We start from the raw sequence: 24,356 nt of genomic DNA, 5'->3' as shown, positions 1-24,356 counted from the left end.
TTGCTTGCTTTTTCTGTCATCTGGAAGTGAAACCATAAAAAAGGAAAGTCTGACTAAAAATGTGTAAAGTATACTTAATCTATCCATTTGTTGTTGTTTTTTGTTTTGTTTTTAGGCTTAGGGCTAATTCACGTAATAGGATTCTTCTGCATGAAAAATGCTGCAGTGAAGGAAACTTAAATAAATAAAAAATAAATAAATAAACAGCACGAGCCCTGTGTGTAGTGTATGATATGCCACAACTGCACATGTACACATAGGAAAGTGCAGTTAGCTGTGGTTTCCCAGTATATGCTTCTCGTGAACACACAGCACAAGATCACTTTAAGCCAGAAATTCTGTTCCGTGTGACTATCACAAAGATGTCTTTACAGTAGGGAATATGGTAATAGCTCCCATGTCAAGTGATGAGAGAAAATCTGCCATCTGTTGAACTACAAGGAAATTCAGTGGAGATTTGCAGAATAGGTATGCTCTCCACGACATTGATTCTCCATGTATAAACCAGCTTAGAGCCCTCTGTGTGATTGGGAATCTGGGCCACCATTTACCTTGCACAGTGGCTAACATTTTGATAGTCACTACTAAAAAATCTGCATTGGCACTGATTGGTCATCTGATTCAGCACAGCACCAAGTGTGTGGTCCGTGCTGGAAGTATAACTGACAAATGTTTCAGCCTGTCCCACATTTAATATAGAGATGAAGGGAAAAGATTTATGTGTCTCTTAAGTGAGGTCATATAGAAAGAGAAAAACTTGTGATGGTTTCTTAGTAAAGGATGCAAAGGTTCTAACTAGATGTTTTCTTGTTGATTCACTTGTAATTGAATGCAATTCAGTCTAGGCATGCAGTTTGAAAGTAGGATTCCCAGTTTGCAAGCCAAATCCTCTTGTTCCGTAAACAGGACTGCAAGCATGAAAAAGGATTTTCCTGCCCTAGTGCAGTTCCAGTTTGTTATGGTCACTTAGGGGGCAGGAGAATTAAAGGAGGAATGGAGCAAGATATTCTTTCTAAGTATTGTGGCGAATAGCTATTGATAGACAATTTCATGGTGGAGATGTCTAATTGAATAGTCCAGACTGCCTGACGGTTTCAAGATCTTCACTGGTGCCACAGCTTACTTACGTATGTGTGTTACACAGGAAGGAGGACACAAGAAAAATGGTTATACTGAACAGATGCATTCAGTGAATGACATTGGCCTAGTCCGAATAAGAGTGTTTCCCTCTTTCCACAGCACCAAAATTTATAAAGTCGTTTGGGTACTTTGTGGAGACATGCAGTTCTTTGGCCGACTCGTGAACACTTTCAACAATGTCACCAATTTGTTTTCAAACCCCTTCCGGGTGAAAGAGGTGCCCCTGACAGAGTTTGCCTCTCGGAAACAGGTGAAATGGGAAGATAGGATAGTTTTGTATGACAACAGCTCAGCTCATTCCTGGGACTGCCTTCTCCTGAACCCTCAGAATCAAACAACTGCCTTCCGGTGAGTGGTAGACAGACCACTTTATTATTATTTTTAGTATGTTAACTTCTTGAGGTTGAGAGGAATTCTTGAGGAATATGAGAGTAGAATTCCCAAGGCCTAATTAAAAGATTATGGTACAAAACCTCTTACTGGTAGGAGAAGATGAAATTGATGGTGGTCTGAAAGGCATGCAGGACCCTGCTCACTCTGATCTCAGTGCAGGCAAGTGAGTGGGCTGGCTTCCTCCACGGCTAGCTCAGAATGCAAGGGGCTATCTGAGGGGGGTTCAGATTGTTCTTTCCTTAGAGGCTGGATTTTTTGGAGGTTTTTTTTGTACTGGCTTGAGAAGAGGCTAGTAGCCAGTGTTGTCATCCTACTAGCCTCTTAGTAGGCTAATAAATAATTCCACAGACTAATAACTTGAGGAGTTTATTCTATTTTCTTAGAGAGCAATCCTATGGTCCTTGGGTGATCATTCCAGGGACCATAGGATGGGTTATTCCTTCCAAGGTCAGAGAGCAAAAAGAAGCGCACCGGCAGCCCTCCAAGGTCGGAAAACTGACCTTGGAGGAGGAGAAAAGAGAGCATTCCAGTGGGCAGGGAGGGGAGAAGATGAGAGGGGCCATGATATGACTTACTGTGCGCCTCCTCCAGCTCTGTCCCTCCCCTTCTGAAGCACCCCCAATAGATGGGTTGAAAATGTAGGAGATCAGAGGCAAGATCGCCTCTGCCCTTCCTCTCACCCTGCCATCTTCAGCCTAGCAAGGCACAGGAATCTCGGGAGCAAGGCGCCCGTTCTTCTTTATCTTGCCTTTTTATTAGAAAATGGTGCTCAACCCGGTCAAGGATAAAATCCATATTAAAAACAAAATCTTGATTAAAACATAATATAAAAAACCAAATACATTAAAGGCACAATTACTTAGAAGGCTAGACTATTCAGTGATGACTAGACTGGGGTGAGAGAGCATGATAATAAGATGCCTTGTTCTAGGCAGGGCACCTTTTTGGGCCAAGAATAAGAGCTGACATTCCCTTCCAGCCACTGTGAAACCTTCTCCATGTGCCTGGGAAGGAAGTGCTCTGCCCTCTGTTGTCTCATCCCAATTGTTTAGGATCAGCTGTTTGTAATGTGCTCTATATGGAACTGCCCTTGAATATGACTTGGAAACTTCCACTAGTGACGAGTACCACAGTTTGTCTCTGACGTTGGGAGTCCGGGACATATTCATCACATTCTGTGGCAACTTCACTGGCTCTCAGTCACCGTCTTCTTAACCTAATTCAGGGTGCAAGAGCTCAACTTTAAAAGCTTTCATAGCTTAAGTCCCAATGACCTGGTTCACACAACATGACAAGCTGGATTGAGAAGGGGTTGAATCGTGGGTTGTTATTGAATTGTGGGTTGTTGTTACATGTGAACTCTGCACTGTAGTGTAACTATGGCATGGCAACCATGAATAACCCACAGTTCACAACCCAGCAACAAACTATGAGTTCTCTTTGTGTGTTGTTTGTGGTTAACAAACCATGGTTTGTTTGGGTGGCTGGGTTCACACAACACAACAACTGATGATTCAGTGACAATCCACACTCAACCTATATTCTGGCTTGTTGTGTTGTGTGAACCCAGCCAATGCCTTGGAAGCTGTCCTGTATGAGTCCTGCTTGTGTTCTGCAGGTCAGGCCTTGCTGTATGAACCGAGAACGTCTCTAGTGAAGGTCAGGAGCTTTTAATGGAATTGCCTTGAGACTGCGGAATAGCCTCTCTGATTTGGTTGGAGAGGACGTGGGGGAAAAGGAACGTATTTACATATGTGGTGGGAATGCAAATATGTACAAAAATTGTGGAAGATGGTGTTTTTAGAGATTGAAGAAATTGTGGGAATGAAGATAAAACAAACACCAAAAGTTGCATTACAGTCACTATTTGAAGATTTAAAATGTAAAAAAGAAATTAAGGAATTGATATCGAATTTGCTGACAGCAGCAAGATTGATCGTAGCTAGGAACTGGAAGATTCAAGGAGATTATTGTATTGAAGAATGGTACAAAGAAGTATGGGATATAGCTATTAATGACAAATTGACTTGTAATATTAAAGTGAGAAGAGGTATTGCTAAAACAAATGATTTTGAAGGAATCTGGAAGCAGTTCCTAATATTTGTGTTTTCTAAGGGAAGTGGGAAACCACCAGCAGAAGAAAGTATGAGATTTTGGAACCAGGAATGAGATCCCGAGGTGGGGGGTGCACTTATATGTTAAGTTTGATTATGTTATATAGATAAAATACTAATGTTAATTAATAATTATGTTATATATATATATATATATATATATATATATATATAATTGTAATGGTGTATGTTTAAGTATTGTAGAAAATATATATATATATAGATTTAAAAAAAGCCTCTCTGATTTGTTCCTAACTCCACCTATCAAACACCCCTATTCCACTGGGGTTTTGTCTACTAAGTTTTAAATAAAGTCTCGCTGCTCTTAAGAATATTACAGTTCTTGTTGATTTGTTGGTGGGGTTTGCATGTGTACATTTTATTGAGCATTTTTTCAAAGGTTTTTGTGCTAATAACTACTTTAACTTTGGTTGTAAGTTTCCTTGAGCTTTGAAGATGCCATGGTCTGAATTTTTTAAATACGTTTCCTTTTGCAGGCTTTTCCAGGTAGGTAATGAAGTGGATGCCAATGAGCACTTTGACCTGTATGTAAAGCAGTTGCGGCCCTTCTATGAGAGCTATCGGGATCCTTTGCCTCTGGAGACGTTACAACAACTGGTAGACTGTTTCCGAAGTCACCCCAGCTGGTCGCTGGCTCACATAGCAGTAGAGGTTGGACTTCTGGAGAGCTTCCGACACAATCACATCTTGAGGTATCATGACTGGGGGCTTCTCCTGTTGGGGTTGTGGTGGCTGGAAGTGTGGTGTACGGAATTGTGCATGGTGTGGAGAATATGTAGAGGGAGACATTTTTCTCCCTCTCTCGTAATACTGGAATCCAGAGTCATCCCTTGAAACTGATTGGTGGGAGATTCAAGACAGATAAAAGGAAGGACGTCTTCACACAGCACATAGTTAGTCTACAGATTTGGCTACCACAAGACGTAGTGATGGCCACCAGTTTGGATGGCTTTAAATTTGGATGGACAAATTCCTGGAGGAGAAGGTTATCAATATCTACGAATCCTGATGGCTATGTGCTACCTCCAGTATCAGAGGAAGCATGCCTATGTACACCAGCTGCTGAGGAACATGGGCGGGAGGGTGCTGTTGCACCCATGTCTTGCCTTTGGGTTTCCTGTGGGCAGTTAGTTGGCCACTGTGTGAACAGAATCCTGGACTAAATGGACCCTTGGTCTGATCGAGCAGGGCTTTTATGTTGACATTTTATGTTGACACTGCCTCTTTGAGGACTAGATGGTGGGTAGTTGGCCAGTACGCTCCCTCATGTCAAGTGGACTAGCAGCATGCATTTGAACTTCTTTCAGCCTATGGATGGAATTTCGTTTTGGAGCAGCTCTCAGGGGCTGTGTTCCAGTGCTGAGTTGGGGTGAAGGCGAAAGGGGTGGGACCAGAATGCCAGTGTATTTTAGTTTAAAGTTCTTTCTGGTAGCTAAGTCCTCGAAGAAGGATTTCAGCCTTTTTGAATGAGGGGAAGTGCATGAACGCTGTGAGGCTCACCAAACAAGTGGAGATTGGGGCAAAGGACATGGGTCCAGGGGAAGGGACGCAGCCATCCAGGGAACCCAGGAGGTCCCGATGTGACCCGCTGGGAGGGCCCACTCCCCTTTCCAACAGGCACATCTGCTGATTTCTCTGTGTACACTCTTTTGCCTCTAAACAGGCAATTTGGATTTGGCCTCACCCCCCCCCCACACCCCAGTTGCTGATCCCTACTGTATACCTTGACCTGTTCCTCTTTCCTAGATTGCAACCTTTTTAGGCAATGTCAGCTTTGTGCATGCTAAAGAGGAAAAGAAACAGCAGTAGAAGTCAAGTAACGTCATGGGCTTTTGAAGCAAAATGTTTCAGCTAGGCTACGAGATTCTGGCTGGTTTTGCCCTTGTGCCTCCCCAACTGCTTACATAGCATCTCTCCGTTTTGTGTGTTGCAGCTGCATAAACAGCAACAGCTCTGACAATGAATGCACTCCAGTGCACTTGGCTTGCCAGAAAGGAGACCTCGAGTGCCTGCAGGAACTGGTGGAGCAGTGCCATGCCCGTCTAGATCTCACAGACAAAAATGGAGAGTCGATCTTCCACTACGCTGTCCGAGGGAACAACCCAAATATCATAGAGGTGAGGGGTGTGTGTGAAGTAGAAGTGTAGCTTTCTGCTAGGATCATAGAGGGGAGGGGGTGAAGGAGAAGTATAGCTTTCAAATCGCACGAGGTACTGGTTCACCTCTATTCGGCCCTGGTTAGGCCTCATCTTTAGTATTGCATCCAGTTCTGGGCACCACACTTCAAGAAGGATGCAGACAAGCTGGAGGGGGTTCAGAGGAGGGCAGCAAGGATGATCAGGGGTCTGGAAACAAAGCCCCATGAAGAGAGACTGAAATAACTGGGCATGTTTAGCCTGGATAAGAGAAGATTGAGGGGAGATATGATAGCATTCTTCAAGGGCTTGAAAGGTTGTCACACAGAGGACCAGGTTCTCTTCTCGATCCTCCCAGAGTGCAGGACACAGAATAATGGGCTCAAGTTACAGGAAGACAGATTCCGGCTGGACATCAGGAAAAACTTGGAGCAGTACGACAATGGAACCAATGACCTAGGGAGGTTGTGGGCTCTCCCACCCTAAAGGCATTCAGGATGCAGCTGGACAGCCACTTTTAGGTATGCTTTAAGCTGGATACCTCCAATGAGCAGAGGGTTGGACTCGATGGCTTTATAGGCCCCTTCCAACTCTACTATTCTATGATTCTGCTAGGATGAGATAGGCAAAAGGAAGATTGAAATGGCACACAACCAGAGGAAACGGGAAACCGAGCCCTCCAAATCTGGAGGAGCTGGAAACAGGCTGTCAAGCATATTTGACAGTCTGAGAGGGTCCTTGTACGTAACCCCGATGTTTAAAGACACACGTGAGGTTCCTAACCCTGTCCTTGCTTCATAATGCTTTCTGCAGGGGGCAGAGATTTTCAGGGGGAATTGTAAGGGAGGGGGGAATGCTTAACCCCTCCCCTGACTCCCATTGTCCCTTAGCTAGTTCTAAACATAGATTTCCCCCCACCTGAGTTTCAAAACCAGAATTAAGCTTCACAAGAGAGAATGGGTACATCGGAGAAGGATTAAGCAATGCCTCCTCCAGTTATTATTTTTTTTACAAATGTTCCCTTACCCCTATCACGGGTTTGAGGACATGTTTGAGAAAGTCATGTGTAATTCTGCCCCTACAACCCCCTTAAAATATAATGTTGGGTGTGGAAGCAATTATTGGCAATTGTTCTAGATGACAAGAAGGCTTTGGTAATTTGGAATGGAATTTTCTTTTTTCAGGTGTTAGGGGAGCAATCCTGTGTTTGTTTAGACAGGAAGAAGCCATACAACTTTCTCCTGCATCCCTCCAGTCAGCAATGATAAACATTCATTCATGGCATTTCTGTATTCATTCATTACAGCTCTCTGGGCGATTTACAAACATTAAAAATGTTTAAAAATACATTATACATAGTATAAAAACCCAATCATATACAAACATAAACAGACATATATACCTAAAAAAAAATTGACAGTCAATCAGAAACATGCTTAGGAATTTCATATTGGACCAACATTTAGGATTTTGATATGGACAATAGACAGTTCACTTAAAGCTAGAGTTCTTGTAAACAGAGAATTGCCAGATGTGTTTGAACTATTAAGAAGTACCAGAGAAGTACCAATTTTGGTGAACCCTTTAGTAATTGCAGTAAGATGTGATTCTAAGTTACGGGGATTAGCAACAGGAGAGACAACAAATAAAAATTGCTTATATTAATATGATATAGTAATAATTATATTAACGTTATTAAGAAGATCAGAACTTATTTCCTAGTTTAGATGGGTATCGGAGTATGAAATGAAAATATTAAAAAGTGAACATGTAGAGAGGGAATCAAAGAAATGGTTGAGTACAGGCTGAAGAAGAAACCAGTTTGGAACTGAGAAATGTAATTTATTCTGAACAGGAATCATGTGCAGAATTATGAATTACCCTGTCAGAAAATTAATGGGAAATTTTATGGGGAATTTAAATGCAACATGAGAGGGTTAAAAATACCTGCTTGTCCTTGAGGTAGTCATGTGTGCTACCGGCCTGCTTCAAGAACTATGGCACACCAATGTACTCTGCAGTAAAGATTATATATTTGTTATTGTATTCCTACACTTTTATAAGTAAATTTAAAAAAACAAAACGATGCCCATTCCATTCTTGAGGGTCAACACCTGCTCCTTCAGTAGAGCATCCCCTTGGATAAAAGTAATATGGGAAGCTGGGTTTGGGCTTGCTCTTCTTGGGAGAGGAATCAAGTCTGGTATTCCTGATGAGCTAGGTCACATGCATCCTTCAGGATCTCTAAACGAACTTGATCTTGTTCATTGGTTCCAGCTCCTGGGCAAGAGGTCAACCGCTGCTTTGGACCACCTGAACGACGAAGGGCAGAGTGCTTTGCACCTGGCCTGCCAATTGGGCAAAGAAGAGGCGGTTCTCTCTCTCTTAAAGGTTGACGCCAAGTGTAACATCCTGGGCGTGCTGGGCTACCCCATCCACATTGCCATGAAACACAGTCAGAAAAAGTAAGTGCACTTGCTCCGCTGGGAAAAGGGGTGCTCACCTTTCAGCTATTACCGTTATTATGAGAGCTGGTGTGGGGTAGAGGTTGGAGTGCTGGACTGGGATTCGGGAGATGTGGGAGGTGTCCCCATTCGGCCATGAAGTTTGCTGGGTGACTTTGGGCCAGTCACTGACTCTCAGCCCAACAACATCACAGGGTTGTTGTGAGGATCAAACGGAGAGGAAAATGACCATGTAAGCCGCCTTGGGTTCCTTGCAAGTGGAAAAAGGGTGGGATATAAATGTAATAAATTTAAAATATATATCTTGTCCACTTTCTGAGTTTAGATGGCAGAGGCCCATTCTCTCCACCCCCACCCCATGCTAAGCTCTGCTAGGCCCTGGGAAGAGCCACTTCTCCAAAGCATGTGGTCAGCATGACCTGTGTGGCATGACAGGCCTGGAGAAGGGTGCCTGAGCTGGAAGCAGCCAGGAGTCACCAGATTATTTCCAAATTGGCTCCGACATGAAGATTCCCCCATCTTCATTTGCAGTGCGCTTTGCATATTAAAATGATGTACCTCTTTTATTTTGCTGCCCAAAATGACTTGGACCCTGCACTGTGCCTGCTCACCTTGCACCAATCAGGCGAACAGCCCACCAGCCCGTACCTAAGCGAAGGAACATAGTGTGCTCTTCCCCTGCTCTGGGCTGTGACCCTTCCCACTTTTCATTGGGTAAAAAGTCTCAGCTAGTCATTGGCCACCGAGTGCTCCTACTTTTCCCAAGACGCAGAGCCCTGAACTGACGTGACAGTGTACTTCTTTCTGCAATAGCATCACCTGTGATGGAAATATAGTGTTAAAACTCGATCACAAAGAAGAGTGAGTAGTAGAACGCGCTGTAAACATTGGAATGTGCTGTGGAGGTGGAGATCCCTCTGATTTGTGCCGGATCTTGCCCAACAGAGTGGTCCCTTGCGTCTTTTTGCAGAAGGTCTGATGTTAAAGTGCTACATAGGAAGTTCAGCGGCGTGTATAGTGTGCATTGTAACACGTGCCACATGCCATGCTTGCGCCCACACGCACCCCACTGCTCATGGAACGGGCCGTAACTCAGTGGTAGAGCACCTAGAACTGTTTTGAATCGTTGCTGCTTTTAAAGAATTCTTCTAACGTGTTTTATCATTGGTTTTGTTGTATTTTTGTTGTTGTATTGTTGCTTATGTCACCCTGAGAGCTTTATTGAATGAATGAATGAATGAATGAATGAATGAATGAATACAATTAAGGGTTAGGGATTTGCTTTTTAGAATTAAAAACTGTTGTGTTTGGATGCTTAATTCTAGACTCATTATTGTACTTTTGTATGTGACTGCAGAACACCCATTGCTCTGAGTAAGTCTCTTCCCAGATACAGACTACAAAATGCTGTTGTTGTCTCAAGTGCTGTTGCACAGTGCCCGGGTGAGAAGGGAGAAGGTGGCACATTGGACTGTTGTCATAGGAGTCATCACCGGTTTTTGTTCGCTTGCTCTTTGTTTACTTCTGACGTTTCAGGCCCACAATTGTGCCCTAGTCACCACAGCCTTGGAATCAGCCCGTACTTTATGGAATGTGCAAAGATCCATCGGGTTGGCTGAGAGGTATTTGTCACATCCTTTTATTGTTTCCTGCTGGTTCTTTTCCTTCCAGGTGTGCAGTCGCCCTTCTTGATAAGGACATCAACCAGATTCAGTTTGTGGACCCGCGCTATGGTGCCACGCCCCTCCACTGGGCCAGGAATGCTGAGGTGAGCAAGAAAAACGATCCCTGTCTCCATGCTGAGAGAGGCACAGAGAAAGGCAAAGTTGGTGTCATCCACTGATGTCATCCAGCCTGCAGAGGGCTAGGTGAGAGACGATCCCATAGCCCCCGCCTAAAATGGATTTCTGCACCCCTGGAATAGCAGCTCCCAGTTGCAGGAAGAGCCAAGTGAGATCCATCAGGCAGCAGGTACTAGCCTGCTGCCGCGGCACAATAAACTTGGCTTGTCGTTAAATCCGAAATGTGCCAATCTGTACCTCATAATTTTGAAATAAAGGCACCCAGGAGTTGCCTGTCTTTCCCAAGCTGCCTTCTGCCAGCACTTCCAGGTTGGCTTGTCTGGCTTTTTCTATGTTTGTGAAGCCTTCCCAGATAGTTAAATCGAACAAGAAGGTATACTTTTGTCTGTGTTCTCTTATTTTCCTTACTTATAATTTCTGTGTGCACAAGTGTGATGAATTAAGAGTGGGTTTTCCGAACAGATAAGTGAGATTCAAGTTTATAAATATAATCCCAAGGAATATATATTAGTACTGTTAATACAGAAGATAGATTATCCTCGGTCTCCTGAGATTTCTCTTGTTGGTATATTGTGTTGGAAGACATGAGGGAATTGGGGGTGAAAGGCATCCTTCATATCACGTGTATTCATATTGTTCATTCAGCTGCTGGAGAGGTAAAAGATTGGGTCTTAGAAAGATTGGGTCTTTCAAAACACTGTTGCGATCGATGTCCTTTTGAGAATTAACCAGCAACTCCACTGCTGGTTCTCACACAGTAACTCTGTGAAAGGCAAGTATGAAGTGGAAAGTCCCCCGGACAAGGGATAGAGTTACAGGAAAAAGCTGTTTACCATATGTTGAGTAAGAAACGTACGGTGAGCTGGGTGTCACTCTTCGTGCTGTGTAAGTCAGCTGAGTTGTATCTTGGAGAGAAGTGGGTGGAACTAGAATTGTAAGTAAGAACAATATATGACAAGGTACAACTTCTTAACTGGGCAGGATCCTTAACTTACAAGTTAGGGCAGGATCCTTAACTTATGGCATCTTGACTTGGGCATTTTGTCACCAGAATTTCTCTGCTGGTGAGATCATGAATGAATTTTTTAAAACCCTTAATTTTTCTCTTCCACCTTAAATCTAGTTTTTTAGAAAACTAAAATTCTAGCCATATTGTTCCTTATGATCTTTGACCTGCCATGAAGTAGATTTTATCTTAGCTACCCCGACCTGAAGCAGTAAGGGGAAGCAAAACCACTACTTGGCACACAGTTCAGTTCTCCCTTGTCTCCTCTGCGGATCTAGATGACCCGGCTACTGATTGAGTATGGCTGTGAAGTGAATGCCATCAGTGCGACGGGGGAGTCAGCCCTGCACATTGCCGTGCGGCGTGGGCGCTTTGATTGCACAATGGTGTTGCTGACGCATGGAGCCCTGCCCAACACTAAAGGGAAAGACGGCAACACTCCGCTGCACTTCGCCATGAAGGTGGGCTTCTCTTTGGCTTGACGCTTTCCCAAGTCTGGGGGGTGCGGGGAGGAAACGGGACAGGCATTTGCTTCCTGAAATGCAGAGAGAGTGTAGGGGAGACTGCCACGACACAGGCTCTGAACAACAGACCTGGCCGCAGCTACTCCCTGCTCAAGCCAAGCACCACCGCTTGAGACGCCTGAGGCAAGGGATGAAACCCACCTTCCTCCAAACTATGTGGAGAAAGGGGTTTAAATGGAGAAGGATTTTAATATATAAAATAAAACACTGTGAGTTATATGTGCTGAGGTGAATGATTGTCAGAGTGGGTGTTAAATGAGTAAACTTTAGATGATAAATGCCAAACAGACACGTGGGATTTTTGTGGTAGTTTAAAAACAAAACAATCAAAATTTATTTTCAAAAGTACACAAGCTTTGTTTCAAATAAACCATTTAAAAACCTTTTTGAAACCTTACATACAATCTTTTCACTCATTCACATACGCGCTTTCCTTTTTCTCACACAATCACTCTTGAAACTTCTTTATTATCAGTATTGATTAATATATATCAACTACGTGCACACCACACTCCAAAGACACCACTCTCTACACTGACCCTCAAATTTCCCAGAACTTAAGTACTCTAAACACAGAGAGCACTAAAGACTCTAAGAGTACCTAACAAGTCCCCCACAATCCCCTCAGTCCTCCCCCCTCCCAAGACATTCTAACTCCGCCCACTCAGGCCAACATTCTAAAAACCACAGATTTACAAACTGCAGACATACATTTGGGAACTGACTTGTGGGGTGTAACGCCACAGAGACCCTTTTCAGCGTTCTTTGGACATAACAATCACTATTCCTGCTTGAATGAAGACACTTAGGGCAGTATCCAATGTTAGTCCTATGTAGACAAGACCCATTCACGCCTATGGGTTTACTCTACGTAGGACTACCATTGGAGCCTGCCCTTAGTGCCCAATTAATTTATTTCTCCAGAATTCTATTTTAAGTTTGTTTGTCTCTTTTCACCGAACCTCCCCCCCTGCCCGACCCCACAAGTCTAGCTAAGCCGGTCCTTCTGCACAAAGAGGCTCAACCCCAACAGCCCCCATTTGGGTAGGATGAGTCTATGGGCAGCGCATGGTTGGGCTGTCGGAGGGAGGGTGGGCAAAAGTTCCAGCAGAGTAAAGCCATAGATAGAGGGAGCTCTATCCTTCACATGCTCTTTTCCTCCCAATAGAGCGACCACCTCGAAACGATCAAGGCCCTTATTGTGTTCGGAGGAGATGTGGAAATCCCCAATGACTTAGGGGAGACCCCAGGGTTGGTGGCAGCCAGGACCAGCAAAGGTGAGAGCGACCCCGTGGCTAGGAGGAGCGATGCCTGGGAACATGGCGGCCAGGCGGCCAACCGGCTTGGACTCTGCAGAAAGGGTGGAGAGAATCCATCTGTATGCATGAGGTGATATGTGAGGGCGACGTTGGTTCTGTCCGGTGAAAGCTGCCGAGATGGAGGCTTAGGGACATGGAAATGGTGCCCGCTACAGGGCAGGGTGCTGAGGACCATCCCCCTGGTGCAACCTCAGTGGGTTGCTGACCTGCCCTCCATGGCCCCCTTGTGGGTGAGCCCCTCTGCCCCAGCGTCTTTTGAACACAGACTACTGCCCTGCGTGTGGGATTGGGCTGGCCCAGGGCTTGCCATGATGACAGTCTGCTTTGTTTTAACGGTTTTCTCTCCAATGCATGTGACACCCTCACCATGCAAGGTGCCAACCGGAAGGTGCTCTTAGATCTGCTGAAATGTATAGGGACTGAACGCTTCCATCCACCTGGCTCAGCCATATCCGTACCATCACCATCTACTTCCACCTTCCCTGAAAGACTACCACCTCCATGGAGCATTAATCAGAAGCTAGGTAACATAGCCCTGTGCCCCCTTCTCTCTCTCTCTCTCTCTCTCTCTCTCTCTCTCTCTCTCTCTCTCTCTCTCTCTCTCTCTCTCAGGGCCTCCTCGTATGGTAGGGTTTCCAGTACAGGAAGGCATTTACCTGTGAAAATTCACATTTCTCATCAGCATCACATCCGATGATTTCACGCAGGTTTCTCCACACCGTGTGAATGTGCTGGGAAGCCACAGCAGTAACAAGACAGTGCTGGAATTCTTCCTAAGCTCTCTGGCTGCCTGACTCCTGATATTACCACTCACTTTTCCTTCTTCTTTCCTTTCTCCTTCATTTCTATTTGTTTGTTTGTTTCTGAATTTATATCCCGGTGTTTCTAAGAGAACAGACTGCCCCGTGGCTCCGGCAAAGCGCCTGGGGGCAGCAGACAAGGTTGCACCTGCTGCGTCGCTTCCTTCCGCGCAACCAGGAAAGGCGCGAGAGCCTTGGTCCTCCGTTGAATCTGGGCCCTGCACTAGCAAGTGGGCACTGTTTCCGGGCTCTCCGTTTCTCGGCCTGCCGTGCCTATTTTCTTCTTCTTCTGTTCACTAAACGTTTGATTTCTCTGTTTGTTTTCCCTTGTGCCCCTCTCTAGAATTCCACGACATCATCCATGTCTCTGCAGCACTTAGTACCTTGATGAAAAAAACAGATGTGGTGGACTCTGCAGCCGAGGCGAACAGAACGTAAGTGGGCCCGGTCCATGAGATGAGGTCACCTAGTCCTCTGTGCTGGTACAAGCAGCAGTTTCATGGGGAGGAGGCCCTGAATTCCCAGTGGGGAAGGACCCCCTGCCCACCCTCCTCCTACTCCTCCCTTGCGTCTCAAGCATACTCTCAAGCTATATTCTCACCTGGAACCTTTGATGCATTTTGATATTTCTATACCTTTAGGAGGCACCTGCATCTGGGGAGAGTTACTTATGGCTGACATTAGGTATTCAATGCTTTTTCCTTCTCTTCTCTCTCTCTCTGTCTCTCTCTCTCTTTTGTTTTCCTTTCTCTAGCCAAGACCGCGTCTTGAGTCTGGACGGCGGGGGTGTCCGGGGCTTGGTGCTCATCCAGTTCCTCATCGCTATTGAGAAAGCCGTGGGGCGCCCCATCAGGGAGCTCTTCGACTGGGTAGCAGGGACGAGCACAGGGGGAATCCTTGCAATGTGTGTTATACATGGTAAGGAGTAGCCGGGCCCCACGTGTGGAAGGGGAAGTGCCCCAGCCCAGAGAGGGAATGGGTCCTGGAGTTTCTCTCCAAAGCAAGGGAGTTGGAACTGGTTGACTGGTGCTTGGCTATAAAGGCTCTTCCTCCCAGCAGTGGGAGAACGTCTTTGCTTAATGCAGCCTTCCCCAGCCTGTCGGCCTCCAGTTCATAGAACCATAGAATCGTAGAGTTGGAAGGGGACTATAAGGCCATCGAGTCCAACCCCCTGCTCAATGCAGGAATCCACCTTAAAGCATTCCTGACAGATAGTTGTCCAGCTGCCTCTTGAATGCCTCTAATGTGGGAGAGCCCACCACCTCCCTAGGTAACTGATTCCATTGTCATTCCATTGTTGTACTGCTCTAATAGTCAGGAAGTTTTTCCTGATGTCCAAATGGAATCTGGCTTCCTGTAACTTGAGCCCATTAGTCTGTGTCCTGCACTCTGGGAGGACCGAGAAGAGATCCTGGCCCTCCTCTGTGGGACAAACGTTCAAGTCCTTGAAGAGTGCTATCATGTCTCCCCTCAGTCTTCTCTTCTCCAGGCTAAACATGTCCAGTTTTTTCAGTTTCTCCACAAAAGGGCTTTGTTTCCAAAGCCCTATGTATTGGACTACAAGCATTCCCCAGCCGGCCAGAAGTCCAGATAATTCCAAGTGTCAGGAGTTTGCTCTTCACAAGAAATAGAGAGCTAGAGATAAGAAAGCCTAAGGAACAAAACTTTTTGGCAAAAAGAAAGAAAGAAAAGCGTTTCCCCCTAGGGATTTTTGAGAAGTAGTGGGGGAATGGGTTTCCATCCAATTTTTCTATTTTCCCCATTTACTTCCCCCCTGTTTTTTCCTCCAGGCTGTCACATCCCTAGGTAACACACAGAGGTACTACCCTGACCCCTGGTGTTCCAACCCAAGATGTGTTTTGATTTCGTTCTGTTGCTGAGCTTTTGGCAGGTGGTGGTTATGCAGTTGCCGTGGTTTCCTTTCAAAGCAGAGCTGTGAAAGCAGATTTGGGATTCCGTTTGATGCCCCATGCCATCTTCTGGGAGAACGTAGTCCTGCACTTACGTTGTGTTTTGCCCTTTTCTCCCACCACCCAGCTTCTCTGTCCACCAAATGTATTTTTTTTGGGACAGGTCTGCCCATTAGTTGAACACATTCTGAGCGTCTTTACACAAGCGTTTTATCACACACTCCTGACTGCCACCTGCAGGTCTTCGCGGATCATTTTGACGACGCAGCGATCCTTCTGCGCACCTCCTACTTCTTCTGTTGATATTTCCGCTACAGAATATGACCTGGAAAATGCATTTCTTCTTGGCCTTGACAATAATTGGCGCCATTTCCTGCCGTGTGCAGGAGAAGCTGCATGACAAAAACGCCGACTGAATGGGCCACGTGGTCGTGGCTTGCTTCCTCTTCCTTCCCCGTGTGAAGAAAGAGGAAGCGGCTCGTCCCTATTGTGGGACAGAAGCAGGAGGCAAAACAACGGTAGGGAAATGCGATTCCCCACGCACCCCTGTCTGAAAATGCTGTCTGTCCCTGGCCACTTTGCTTTGTATGAATCTGCCATCCCAAACCAGAAAAACCAGTCCATTTAGCCCAGGAGTGCTGAACCTTAGGCTTGCGGGCCAAGTCTGGCCCTCTGGGATCTCCCATATGATTGCGCCACTTTTCCCTTTCCCCCGGAATGTCGGTCGTTTCATGGTTTCTCATTGTTTGCACTGTTCCCCCACCCCCCACCCTCCGTTCTGAAAGGTCGAAATGTCTCTTCCGAGGCTTAATTGCTGCCATTAAGCACTTTAAGCCAAAATATGTTTGCATTTTGGCTCTTTGCCTTTGGATCTGTCCTGTTTTGTCTTTGCTTCCCTTCACGCTCCAAAATTTCTTTGCAATTGAATATGGCCCTCAGCTGAAAGTGGTTTGACACCCTGATTTAGCCCATGACTCTCTACTCTGGCTGGCAGCAGTTCTCCAAGATAGGCAGGGGGTCTTTTCCTGCCTTGCTACCCAACAGCCGCTAACAAGAGATGACCAGGATTGAACCTGGGACCTTTCACATCCAAAACATGCACTGTGCCACTGTGCTATATGGCCCCTGCTATGTTTCTGTCCAGAATGCCTCATACCTTCAGCAGTACCTATTACACTTCTGTTTCTTGTCCTCCTCCTCCTCCTCACAGTCTTGGGCTATCTCCCTTCCTCATATGTCCCCTCCATTAAACTTTAATCCTACTCTCTGATCACCCTTACAGTTGCTTCATACATCGCACAAAACATAGACCTCTGTGTTTCCACCAAGAATCGTATTCTGGGTCATTTGCTACATGTTTTTAGATGTTCAAATGCCCATCAAGCCCTCTTAGGCGCTGGGCGGGAAGGAACCCTGGCTAGGATGCAATGCAATGGTGTCTTCCGTCTGCATCTCAGGGAAGCCCATGGACTACATGCGCTGCTTGTACTTCCGGATGAAGGATGAAGTCTTTCGGGGATCGCGGCCCTATGAATCAGAGCCCCTTGAAGACTTCCTGAAGAAGGAGTTTGGAGAACATACCAAGATGACAGATATCAAGAACCCCAAGTAAGCCAAAAATAGAGGCTCAGTTATCACGATAGATTCCTGGTCTTCTGTCCCTGCCTTTTACTATTCTCCATGGCAAGATAATTTAGCTTTGCTGTGGGCAAAACCCAGCTGAGTGGGAGAGGTGATGTATATATCTAAGAACACCAGTCTAAGGGATGATCTGAAAGCTCGTAACACAGCCACTTTGCTGAACTGAAGTAAGTTTGGGTTCTGGTCCGACTACTGGGGAACACTACCTGTGTCCCCTTGACATCCACAGAAGGAAAGTGGAATGCAAACAACCAAACATGCTAAAAAGTGCACAGTGATGCATTGCTACACTCTTAATAGGTATGTCAGAATTCATGTATTTTATTACAAAGTATCATATGCATCTAGCATGGGATCTGAAGGTACAATGCTTGAAAGCTAATGGACATTATACCCTACAAGAGAGCCAACGATACTTAAGAGGTACTCAACAGTGCGCCTGTTGCACGGTGGTGGAGCACATGCTTTGCATGCAAAAGGGTTGGAAGAAATCTTGCTTGTAACTCTGGAGAGCCACCACTGCCAGCCAGTGTCAGTAATACTGGGTTAGTTGCACCAAATGGTCTGACTCAGTATAAAGCCACCTCCTATGTTCCTATGATCCAAAAACTAAATTGCACACATATGTTGTTGGGATAGAAAGAACTGGACTGAATTCTAGGGGCATCTGGTACTAATCTGTTTTGATGAACTTCATCAAGTGCTGCCAATAAATGATTTATTTATTTTTTACATTTTTATACCGCCCAATAGCCGAAGCTCTCTGGGCGGTTCACAAAAATTAAAACCATGAAGAACATAATAAAACAACCAACAATCTAAAAACACAAATACAAAATACAGTATAAAAAGCACAACCAGGATAAAACCACGCAGCAGCAGTTGATATAAGATTAAAATACAGAATTAAAACAGTAAAATTTAATTGTAAGTTAAAATTAGTTGTTAAAATACTGAGAGAATAAAAAGGTCTTCAGCTGGCAACGAAAGGAATACAGTGTAGGCACCAGGCGGACCTCTCTGGGGAGCTCATTCCACAGCCGGGGTGCCACAGCGGAGAAAGCCCTCCTCCTAGTAGCCACCTGCCTCACTTCCTTTGGCAGGGGTTCACGGAGAAGGGCCCCTGTGGATGATCTTAAGGTCTGGGCAGGTACATATTGGAGGAGGCGTTCCTTCAAATAACCTGTCCCCAAGCTATTTAGGGCTTTGAATGTTAGTATCAGCACTTTGAATCGGGCCTGGACCTGGACTGGCAGCCAATGAAGTTGTAAAAGGACTGGCGTAATGTGGTCTCACCGGCCAGTCCCTGTTAGTAAAATGATGAAAGTTCTTCCTCTTTATGCACCATTCTTTCAGCATTTGCGGGAAAAGGGCACCAGGGTCATCTGTAAGCGTGTTATCAATGGTTTCTGTTCTCCCCAGTGAATCTTAAAACATCAGATACTCTACTGAAGTCTACTGGCTTCTATCCAGCTGACATGTAACAGTAGCTGAAGCTGTCTTACAGTAAATCAGACTGATGGTCCATTTAGCCAAGCATTGTCCACTCTGACTGGCCCTGGGGCCAGAGTCTTCAGTAAAGGCCTTTCCCAGCACTTACTACCTGATCTCCTTTATCTGTAGAGGGCAGGTTGAACCTGGCACCTTCTGCATGCAAAGCATGTGCATTACTCCTGGGCTACAGCCCCTGCCCTATGGTCAACTTGAAATCTTGTCTGACTGGGTTTGTTACAGGGTCATGTTGACAGCAACTCTGTGTGACCGTCAGCCTGCTGAGCTCCACCTCTTCCGGAATTATAATCCACCAGAAAGAAGAGGCAAATCCCGCTTCCAGACAAGCACCTTTCAAGCAATGACCAAGCCAGAAGGTAAGTGCTCACCCTCACAGATGTCTGGGGACCCATGCTGCTCATCAAAAGAAGGAAACCCATACTGAAGGGGATATTTTCCCCTCCTTCCCCATATTGTGGGACTGGGTGTGTCCAAGCTGGAGCTCATCACTCTCCCAGCTTGTGTGCTTGTACCAAAATAAACAGTTGTGCTAATAAGAGATCTGGAAATTGTGATGCTCAGAATTCCGCCTTGAGGGTTGGTCCAGCTCATGTCCATATCAGATTGCAATTTCCCCCCTTTTTGCATGAAAATCACGGAAGTATTGAGGTGTATACTTGGGTGTGTTTTGAAAAGTACAAGGTTTGGGGCTTTACCCCCTCTGCCTTTGGACCTGCCTAGTGCACCCACCACCTGAATGTGGCCCCTGAAACCTTCTCCAAACTGAAAGAGGTTCTACATGCCTGATGTATCCGATGAGCTTATCATCGCTTATGACACTTCTGGAACAGAGTCTGTTTCATAGTCCTGGCCACTACTTCTGTAGCAAGGGGAGCTATAGAAGTTCTGCCTTCTTTTAAGAAGCCTCCTAGCTGGTTATTGTGAAAGAGATCTCTGGAGGCTTCTTGGATTTTGGTTTCTGCTGGTCCAGGTAGGTCAGCTGGCTGTGGCAAGGTTGCCCTGTCCACTGGTCACCAGTTGGGCATTGGGAGTCAAGCCACTATCTTTCAGCCTCAGTCTCCGATTTCTAATTGGGCTAATTCATAGAAGCTCGCTGGGGGACTTTGTGCCAGTCACAGACTTTCAGCCCAACCTACCTCACAGGATTGTTGTGAGGATAAAATGGAGAGGAGAAGGATTACCCTGCCTTGGGTTCCTTGGAGGAAAAAAGAAGGTGGGATATAAATGTAATTAATAGATTAAATCGTACTGACCTTATTTACATACGCAGTCTAAGTGGGAGCAGATCTTGTGCTAACGATTGGCTAGAAGTGCGTTGCTCGAGATGGCGAAAAAGGCCCAGCTCTCTCTGTCCTCCCCACAGATCAGCTGGTGTGGCGGGCTGCCCGGTCCAGTGGAGCTGCCCCAACGTATTTCCGGCCGATTGGACGGTTTCTGGACGGAGGGCTGCTGGCCAACAACCCCACCTTGGACGCCCTGACTGAGATCAATGACTACAACAAATACTTAATCCAGAATGTAGGGGTGCACCCCGTGGGCGTCTTTATTGAATTGGCACTCTAATTGCCCTTTGCATCACTTTACAGCTGTGGGTTTGAGGCCCAGTCCTGCAGAAGAAGAAGCCTGTTGTTTCCATCCTGCTCTTCTGCTAAAAGTACCGAGAGCAGCGTGCGGCATAGTCAGGCAGCCATCTCACGTAATCAGTAAAAAGTGCAAATACATAACCAGTTTGGGATAACAACAGCATAGTAGTACATCCTTCTAAGTTGCATTGCTGCCAGTTTTAATGTGTGACGTCTTTTACCCTTTCTACTGTTTAGGTTTACGTTTTTGTTTTATGTCTATATATCCAACAGCAGGAAGAATAAAAGATGCCTCCGCTAAAATTGGCAGCAATAAAACTAGGTGTTACAAGCCTGTCAAAATGAAAGTGTCTTCAATTTCTGGTGAATGACACACGTGGAGGGTGCCTGTCAAATTTCTGTTGGGAGTAGTGTTCTGGAGTCACAGCACCGCCACAGAAAAAGCTCTGGCTTGCATGCTCACTTGCCGAATCTCCCAAGATGGTAACTCACAGCGAGGCCTCTGACACTGATCAACGTTTTCAGGCAAACGGTCCTTAAGGTTAACCCTTGTCCCAAGCTTTTAGGGCTTTAAAAACTAGAACCAGCACTTTGAATTGAGCCCAGAAGCAAATAAAAAGCCTATGAAATGGATGTAAGATTGGAGTGATATGATCTGATGTTTGAGAATGAGACAGAAGTCTGTCTGGTGCAGTTTAGAACAACTGGAGCTCCTGGTCTGTTTCCAAAGGCAGCCAGGCATGGAGTATTTCACAATAGTATAGTCTGGAGGTAACTGAAGCATGGATGACTGAAGGCATAAGAACATCAGAAGAGCCCTGATGCTGGATCAGACCAAGGGTCCATCTAGTTCAGCATTCTGTTCACACAGTGGCCAACCAGCTGTCGACCAGCAACCCACAAGTGTAACAGCACCTTCCTATCCATGTTCCCCAGCAAATGGTGTACACAGGGATACTGCCTCTGATATTGGCATAGTATTGGGTACAGCTGGTGTATCAGCAACTGCCACCAGATGGACATCCAGGCAAATCAATGAATTAAGGAGCTTTACTTAGAAGTGAATTTTGCTTCTTAGTTAAAAAAAAGAAAAGAAAAGGAAGTTTGTAGCACTTTACAAACTAGCAAACATTATTGCTGCATAGCCAAATTTGCTCTAGCCCAGCTTTCCCCAACCTTATGTACTCCAAATATGTTAGACTGCAGAGCACCAGGTCGGAGAAGGCTGTGGCAGCCTAGGAATCTCATGTCACAACAAACGTTAGTCTTTAAGGTACTTCAGGACTCAGTTTTGTTATCAGCTGAGAGTCAGTTCACATGCTAACCTCTGCTTGAGACACCATGTGCACGGAAGTCTCCACCTGCCTCTTCTGAAGTTTGGAAAGGTGCTACTCAATTAGAATGCAGAAAAAAATCTACATTTCATGCCATACAACGAAATTGGAGTGCTGCAGAATTCTTGAGCTTAACTTCATAACTATGCTGCAGAATTCAAGTTGAATCTGTGAAGCACTTCAGTGCGAGGTTGGAATGGTGTGGACCCAGTCATCCTGTCTGTGGAATAAGATGGCCTTGGAACAATGGGGAAGAGGCTATAGTTTAGTGGTGGCGCACCTGCTTTGCATGGAGAAGGTCTTGGGATCAATCCCTGGCAACTCCAAGTAGGGCTAGGAAAGATTCCTATGCGGAGTCCTGGAGAACCACTGCTAGTATCAACAATGCTGGGTAGATGGACCCATGGTCTGACTCAGTATAAGGCAGTTTCCTATGTTTTGAACTATGATCAGTTGAAGGCCCATTTCCCCCCTTCAGTATATGAAGAATAGGTTTAGCCTTGCTGACTGGTATCTTTTTTTCTCCGACCTTCTAGGGTCAGGGCCATAGGGTGAAGAAATTGGGAGTTGTGGTCTCTCTCGGGACTGGCAAGGCTCCACAGGTTCCTGTCAACTCCGTGGATGTCTTCCGCCCCTCGAACCCTTGGGAACTGGCCAAGACGGTTTATGGAGCTAAAGAACTGGGGAAGTTGGTGGTGGACTGTGTGAGTATTGGATGCAGAAGGGAATGGGTGGGTGACATGGGGACACCATACCTGATGTTTCTTCATTTGGGGGATAAAAGGATTTTTGCTGGAGGTTTAAACATATATCAATAAGCCAGGTCCCATCAAATTGGAAGGAAATGCTTCAGGGTACTCAGAGTGAGAAGTGGATTATCCTAAGGCAGTATTTCCAATGGACCCTGTATTTGTACCATAATCGAACCAAGAGGCAGAATCAACTTGTTGGCTATAACACATTTGGCTTTGACTTAAGGGCATAAAAAGAACCACACTGGATCAGACCAAAGGCCTATCTAGTCTAGCCAACCAGATGCCTGTGGAAAGCCCACAGGTGGGACAGGAGCACAATAGCACCCAAGCAACTGGTATTAAGAGGAATGGTGCCTATGATACTGGAGGAAATATATAACCAATCCTGACCATTAGCCATCAGTAGCCTCCTCCTCCACGAATGTGTCTAATCCCCCCTTAAAGCTATCCAAATTGGCGGCTGGCACTACATCTTGTGCTAGCAGTTTCCATAGCTTAACCACATACTGTGTCAAGAAGTGCTTCTTTTTATTTGTTCAGAATCTTACCCTTTTCAGCTTTGCAGGATGACCACAGGTTCTAGTATTATGAGAAAGGGAGAGAAACGTTTCCCAATCCGCTTTCATCAGATTAGGAATAATTTGTGTCTGGAGGCCTGGGAAGAAAGTGAGCGATGCCAACCAAAGCATCTGTCCTCCTCCTCCTCCTCCTGCTCCTCCCTTGTTCAGTCTTGAACAATTTCTATTATTACAGAAGGAGGCTCTTTCAGTCTCCAGAGTGAGAGAAATCCCTATTTAGAGAACCCCATGAGGTAAGTCAGCCGCCATCTGTCTCAGCTGATGTTCATTCTTGCAGTACAACTTCTAGAAATCTCCAGTGATGTGTCTTAAACTGGCAGGTCCAGGGTGTTGCAAAGTAACCTTCAGATAATGGAACAAGTTGGCGATAACTTCAGTAGTCAGGATATTGGGGGCTGAGATGGTTCCTCGGAAGAAATCAATTGACCTTCCTTGACAACAATAATCTTATAATGGGCATAGAGAGAATATGGCAGCCTAGAGATGAATCTGTGGTGTAAGATTGACTTGGAAGTGAACGGTATGAAACACTGACTACTTGTTCAAAGGGCTTGGCCAACACATGCTATAAAATGAATGAAAGCATGTTGAGTTTCTGACTAAAACCATAGTGTGTAAAGTAAAGTTGACCAAGATGATGTTTCTGGACTTGTATTTCTCAACACCGGTGATCCAACTTTTCACTCTTCTTGCTTCTGATATTTCCCCTATGGTTGTTTTCTGCCCCAAACCTTTATGCGTGGCATATGTTTGAAGAGATAAGCTTCTCAGAGCTATGTAGCTCTAAAGCATGGCTGCACACTTTGAGGCTTTGCTGATGCAGACATAAAATCATGGGTACTGTTTTCTGTAGGTGTTGGATTGAACTTTGAACTTTTTTCAAAACTCATTTATCTGGGTCTTTGCTTGAGTGTGTAATCCATTGGTCCTACAGAGAAAGTCACTTAGGATTCCCGCCAACAATTCAGAACCTCCTTTTGTGTAGGCCCCAAGAGCTCCTGCATTCCTTCCCCTTCTTCTCCTGCAAGTGAATTCCCCTCATCCTATGCTTTTTGGAGGAAACCATGGGGCAGAGTTACATCTGTACTCTTGTTAACACTGTTGTAAACTCTGATTTGAATTAAATATGATTAACATTAATTTTTCTGCAAATGTAACACGTTTAGTTAGTTCTGAAAAAGGAGGTGGAAATTTGTTTACCAGAAGGGAGGAGGGGGGAACCTGTGGTTAGGGAACTGGGGAAATTATACCTGCACTAAATCCTCAAGAGCCACTTATTGAACTTCATTTCATAGTTTTAGTAATCAAGTCTCTCTCTCTTTTT

General features: G+C 45.4%; 1 protein-coding gene across 1 annotated transcript in view; it reads left to right on the top strand.

Annotated features, from left to right (window-relative positions):
• PLA2G6 (phospholipase A2 group VI) overlaps positions 1-24,356 on the top strand; it is a 29,342-nt gene that overhangs the window by 1,142 nt on the left and 3,844 nt on the right. Inside the window, exons 2-15 of the mRNA XM_063133521.1 lie at positions 1,240-1,488; positions 4,145-4,360; positions 5,602-5,785; positions 8,081-8,268; positions 9,940-10,036; positions 11,355-11,537; positions 12,769-12,877; positions 13,294-13,443; positions 14,063-14,153; positions 14,474-14,637; positions 17,087-17,237; positions 19,005-19,138; positions 20,146-20,300; positions 22,236-22,403. Of these exons, the coding sequence (XP_062989591.1) occupies positions 1,280-1,488; positions 4,145-4,360; positions 5,602-5,785; positions 8,081-8,268; positions 9,940-10,036; positions 11,355-11,537; positions 12,769-12,877; positions 13,294-13,443; positions 14,063-14,153; positions 14,474-14,637; positions 17,087-17,237; positions 19,005-19,138; positions 20,146-20,300; positions 22,236-22,403 (2,199 nt within the window). The 5' untranslated portion in view covers positions 1,240-1,279. The remainder of the gene's footprint in view (positions 1-1,239; positions 1,489-4,144; positions 4,361-5,601; positions 5,786-8,080; positions 8,269-9,939; positions 10,037-11,354; positions 11,538-12,768; positions 12,878-13,293; positions 13,444-14,062; positions 14,154-14,473; positions 14,638-17,086; positions 17,238-19,004; positions 19,139-20,145; positions 20,301-22,235; positions 22,404-24,356) is intronic.

Source organism: Elgaria multicarinata, chromosome 9 (genome assembly GCF_023053635.1).
Source record: "Elgaria multicarinata webbii isolate HBS135686 ecotype San Diego chromosome 9, rElgMul1.1.pri, whole genome shotgun sequence".
Classification (NCBI taxonomy): domain Eukaryota; kingdom Metazoa; phylum Chordata; class Lepidosauria; order Squamata; family Anguidae; genus Elgaria; species Elgaria multicarinata.
The sequence above is the reverse complement of the archived record's forward strand: the minus strand, read 5'-3'. Positions and strand labels throughout refer to the sequence as shown.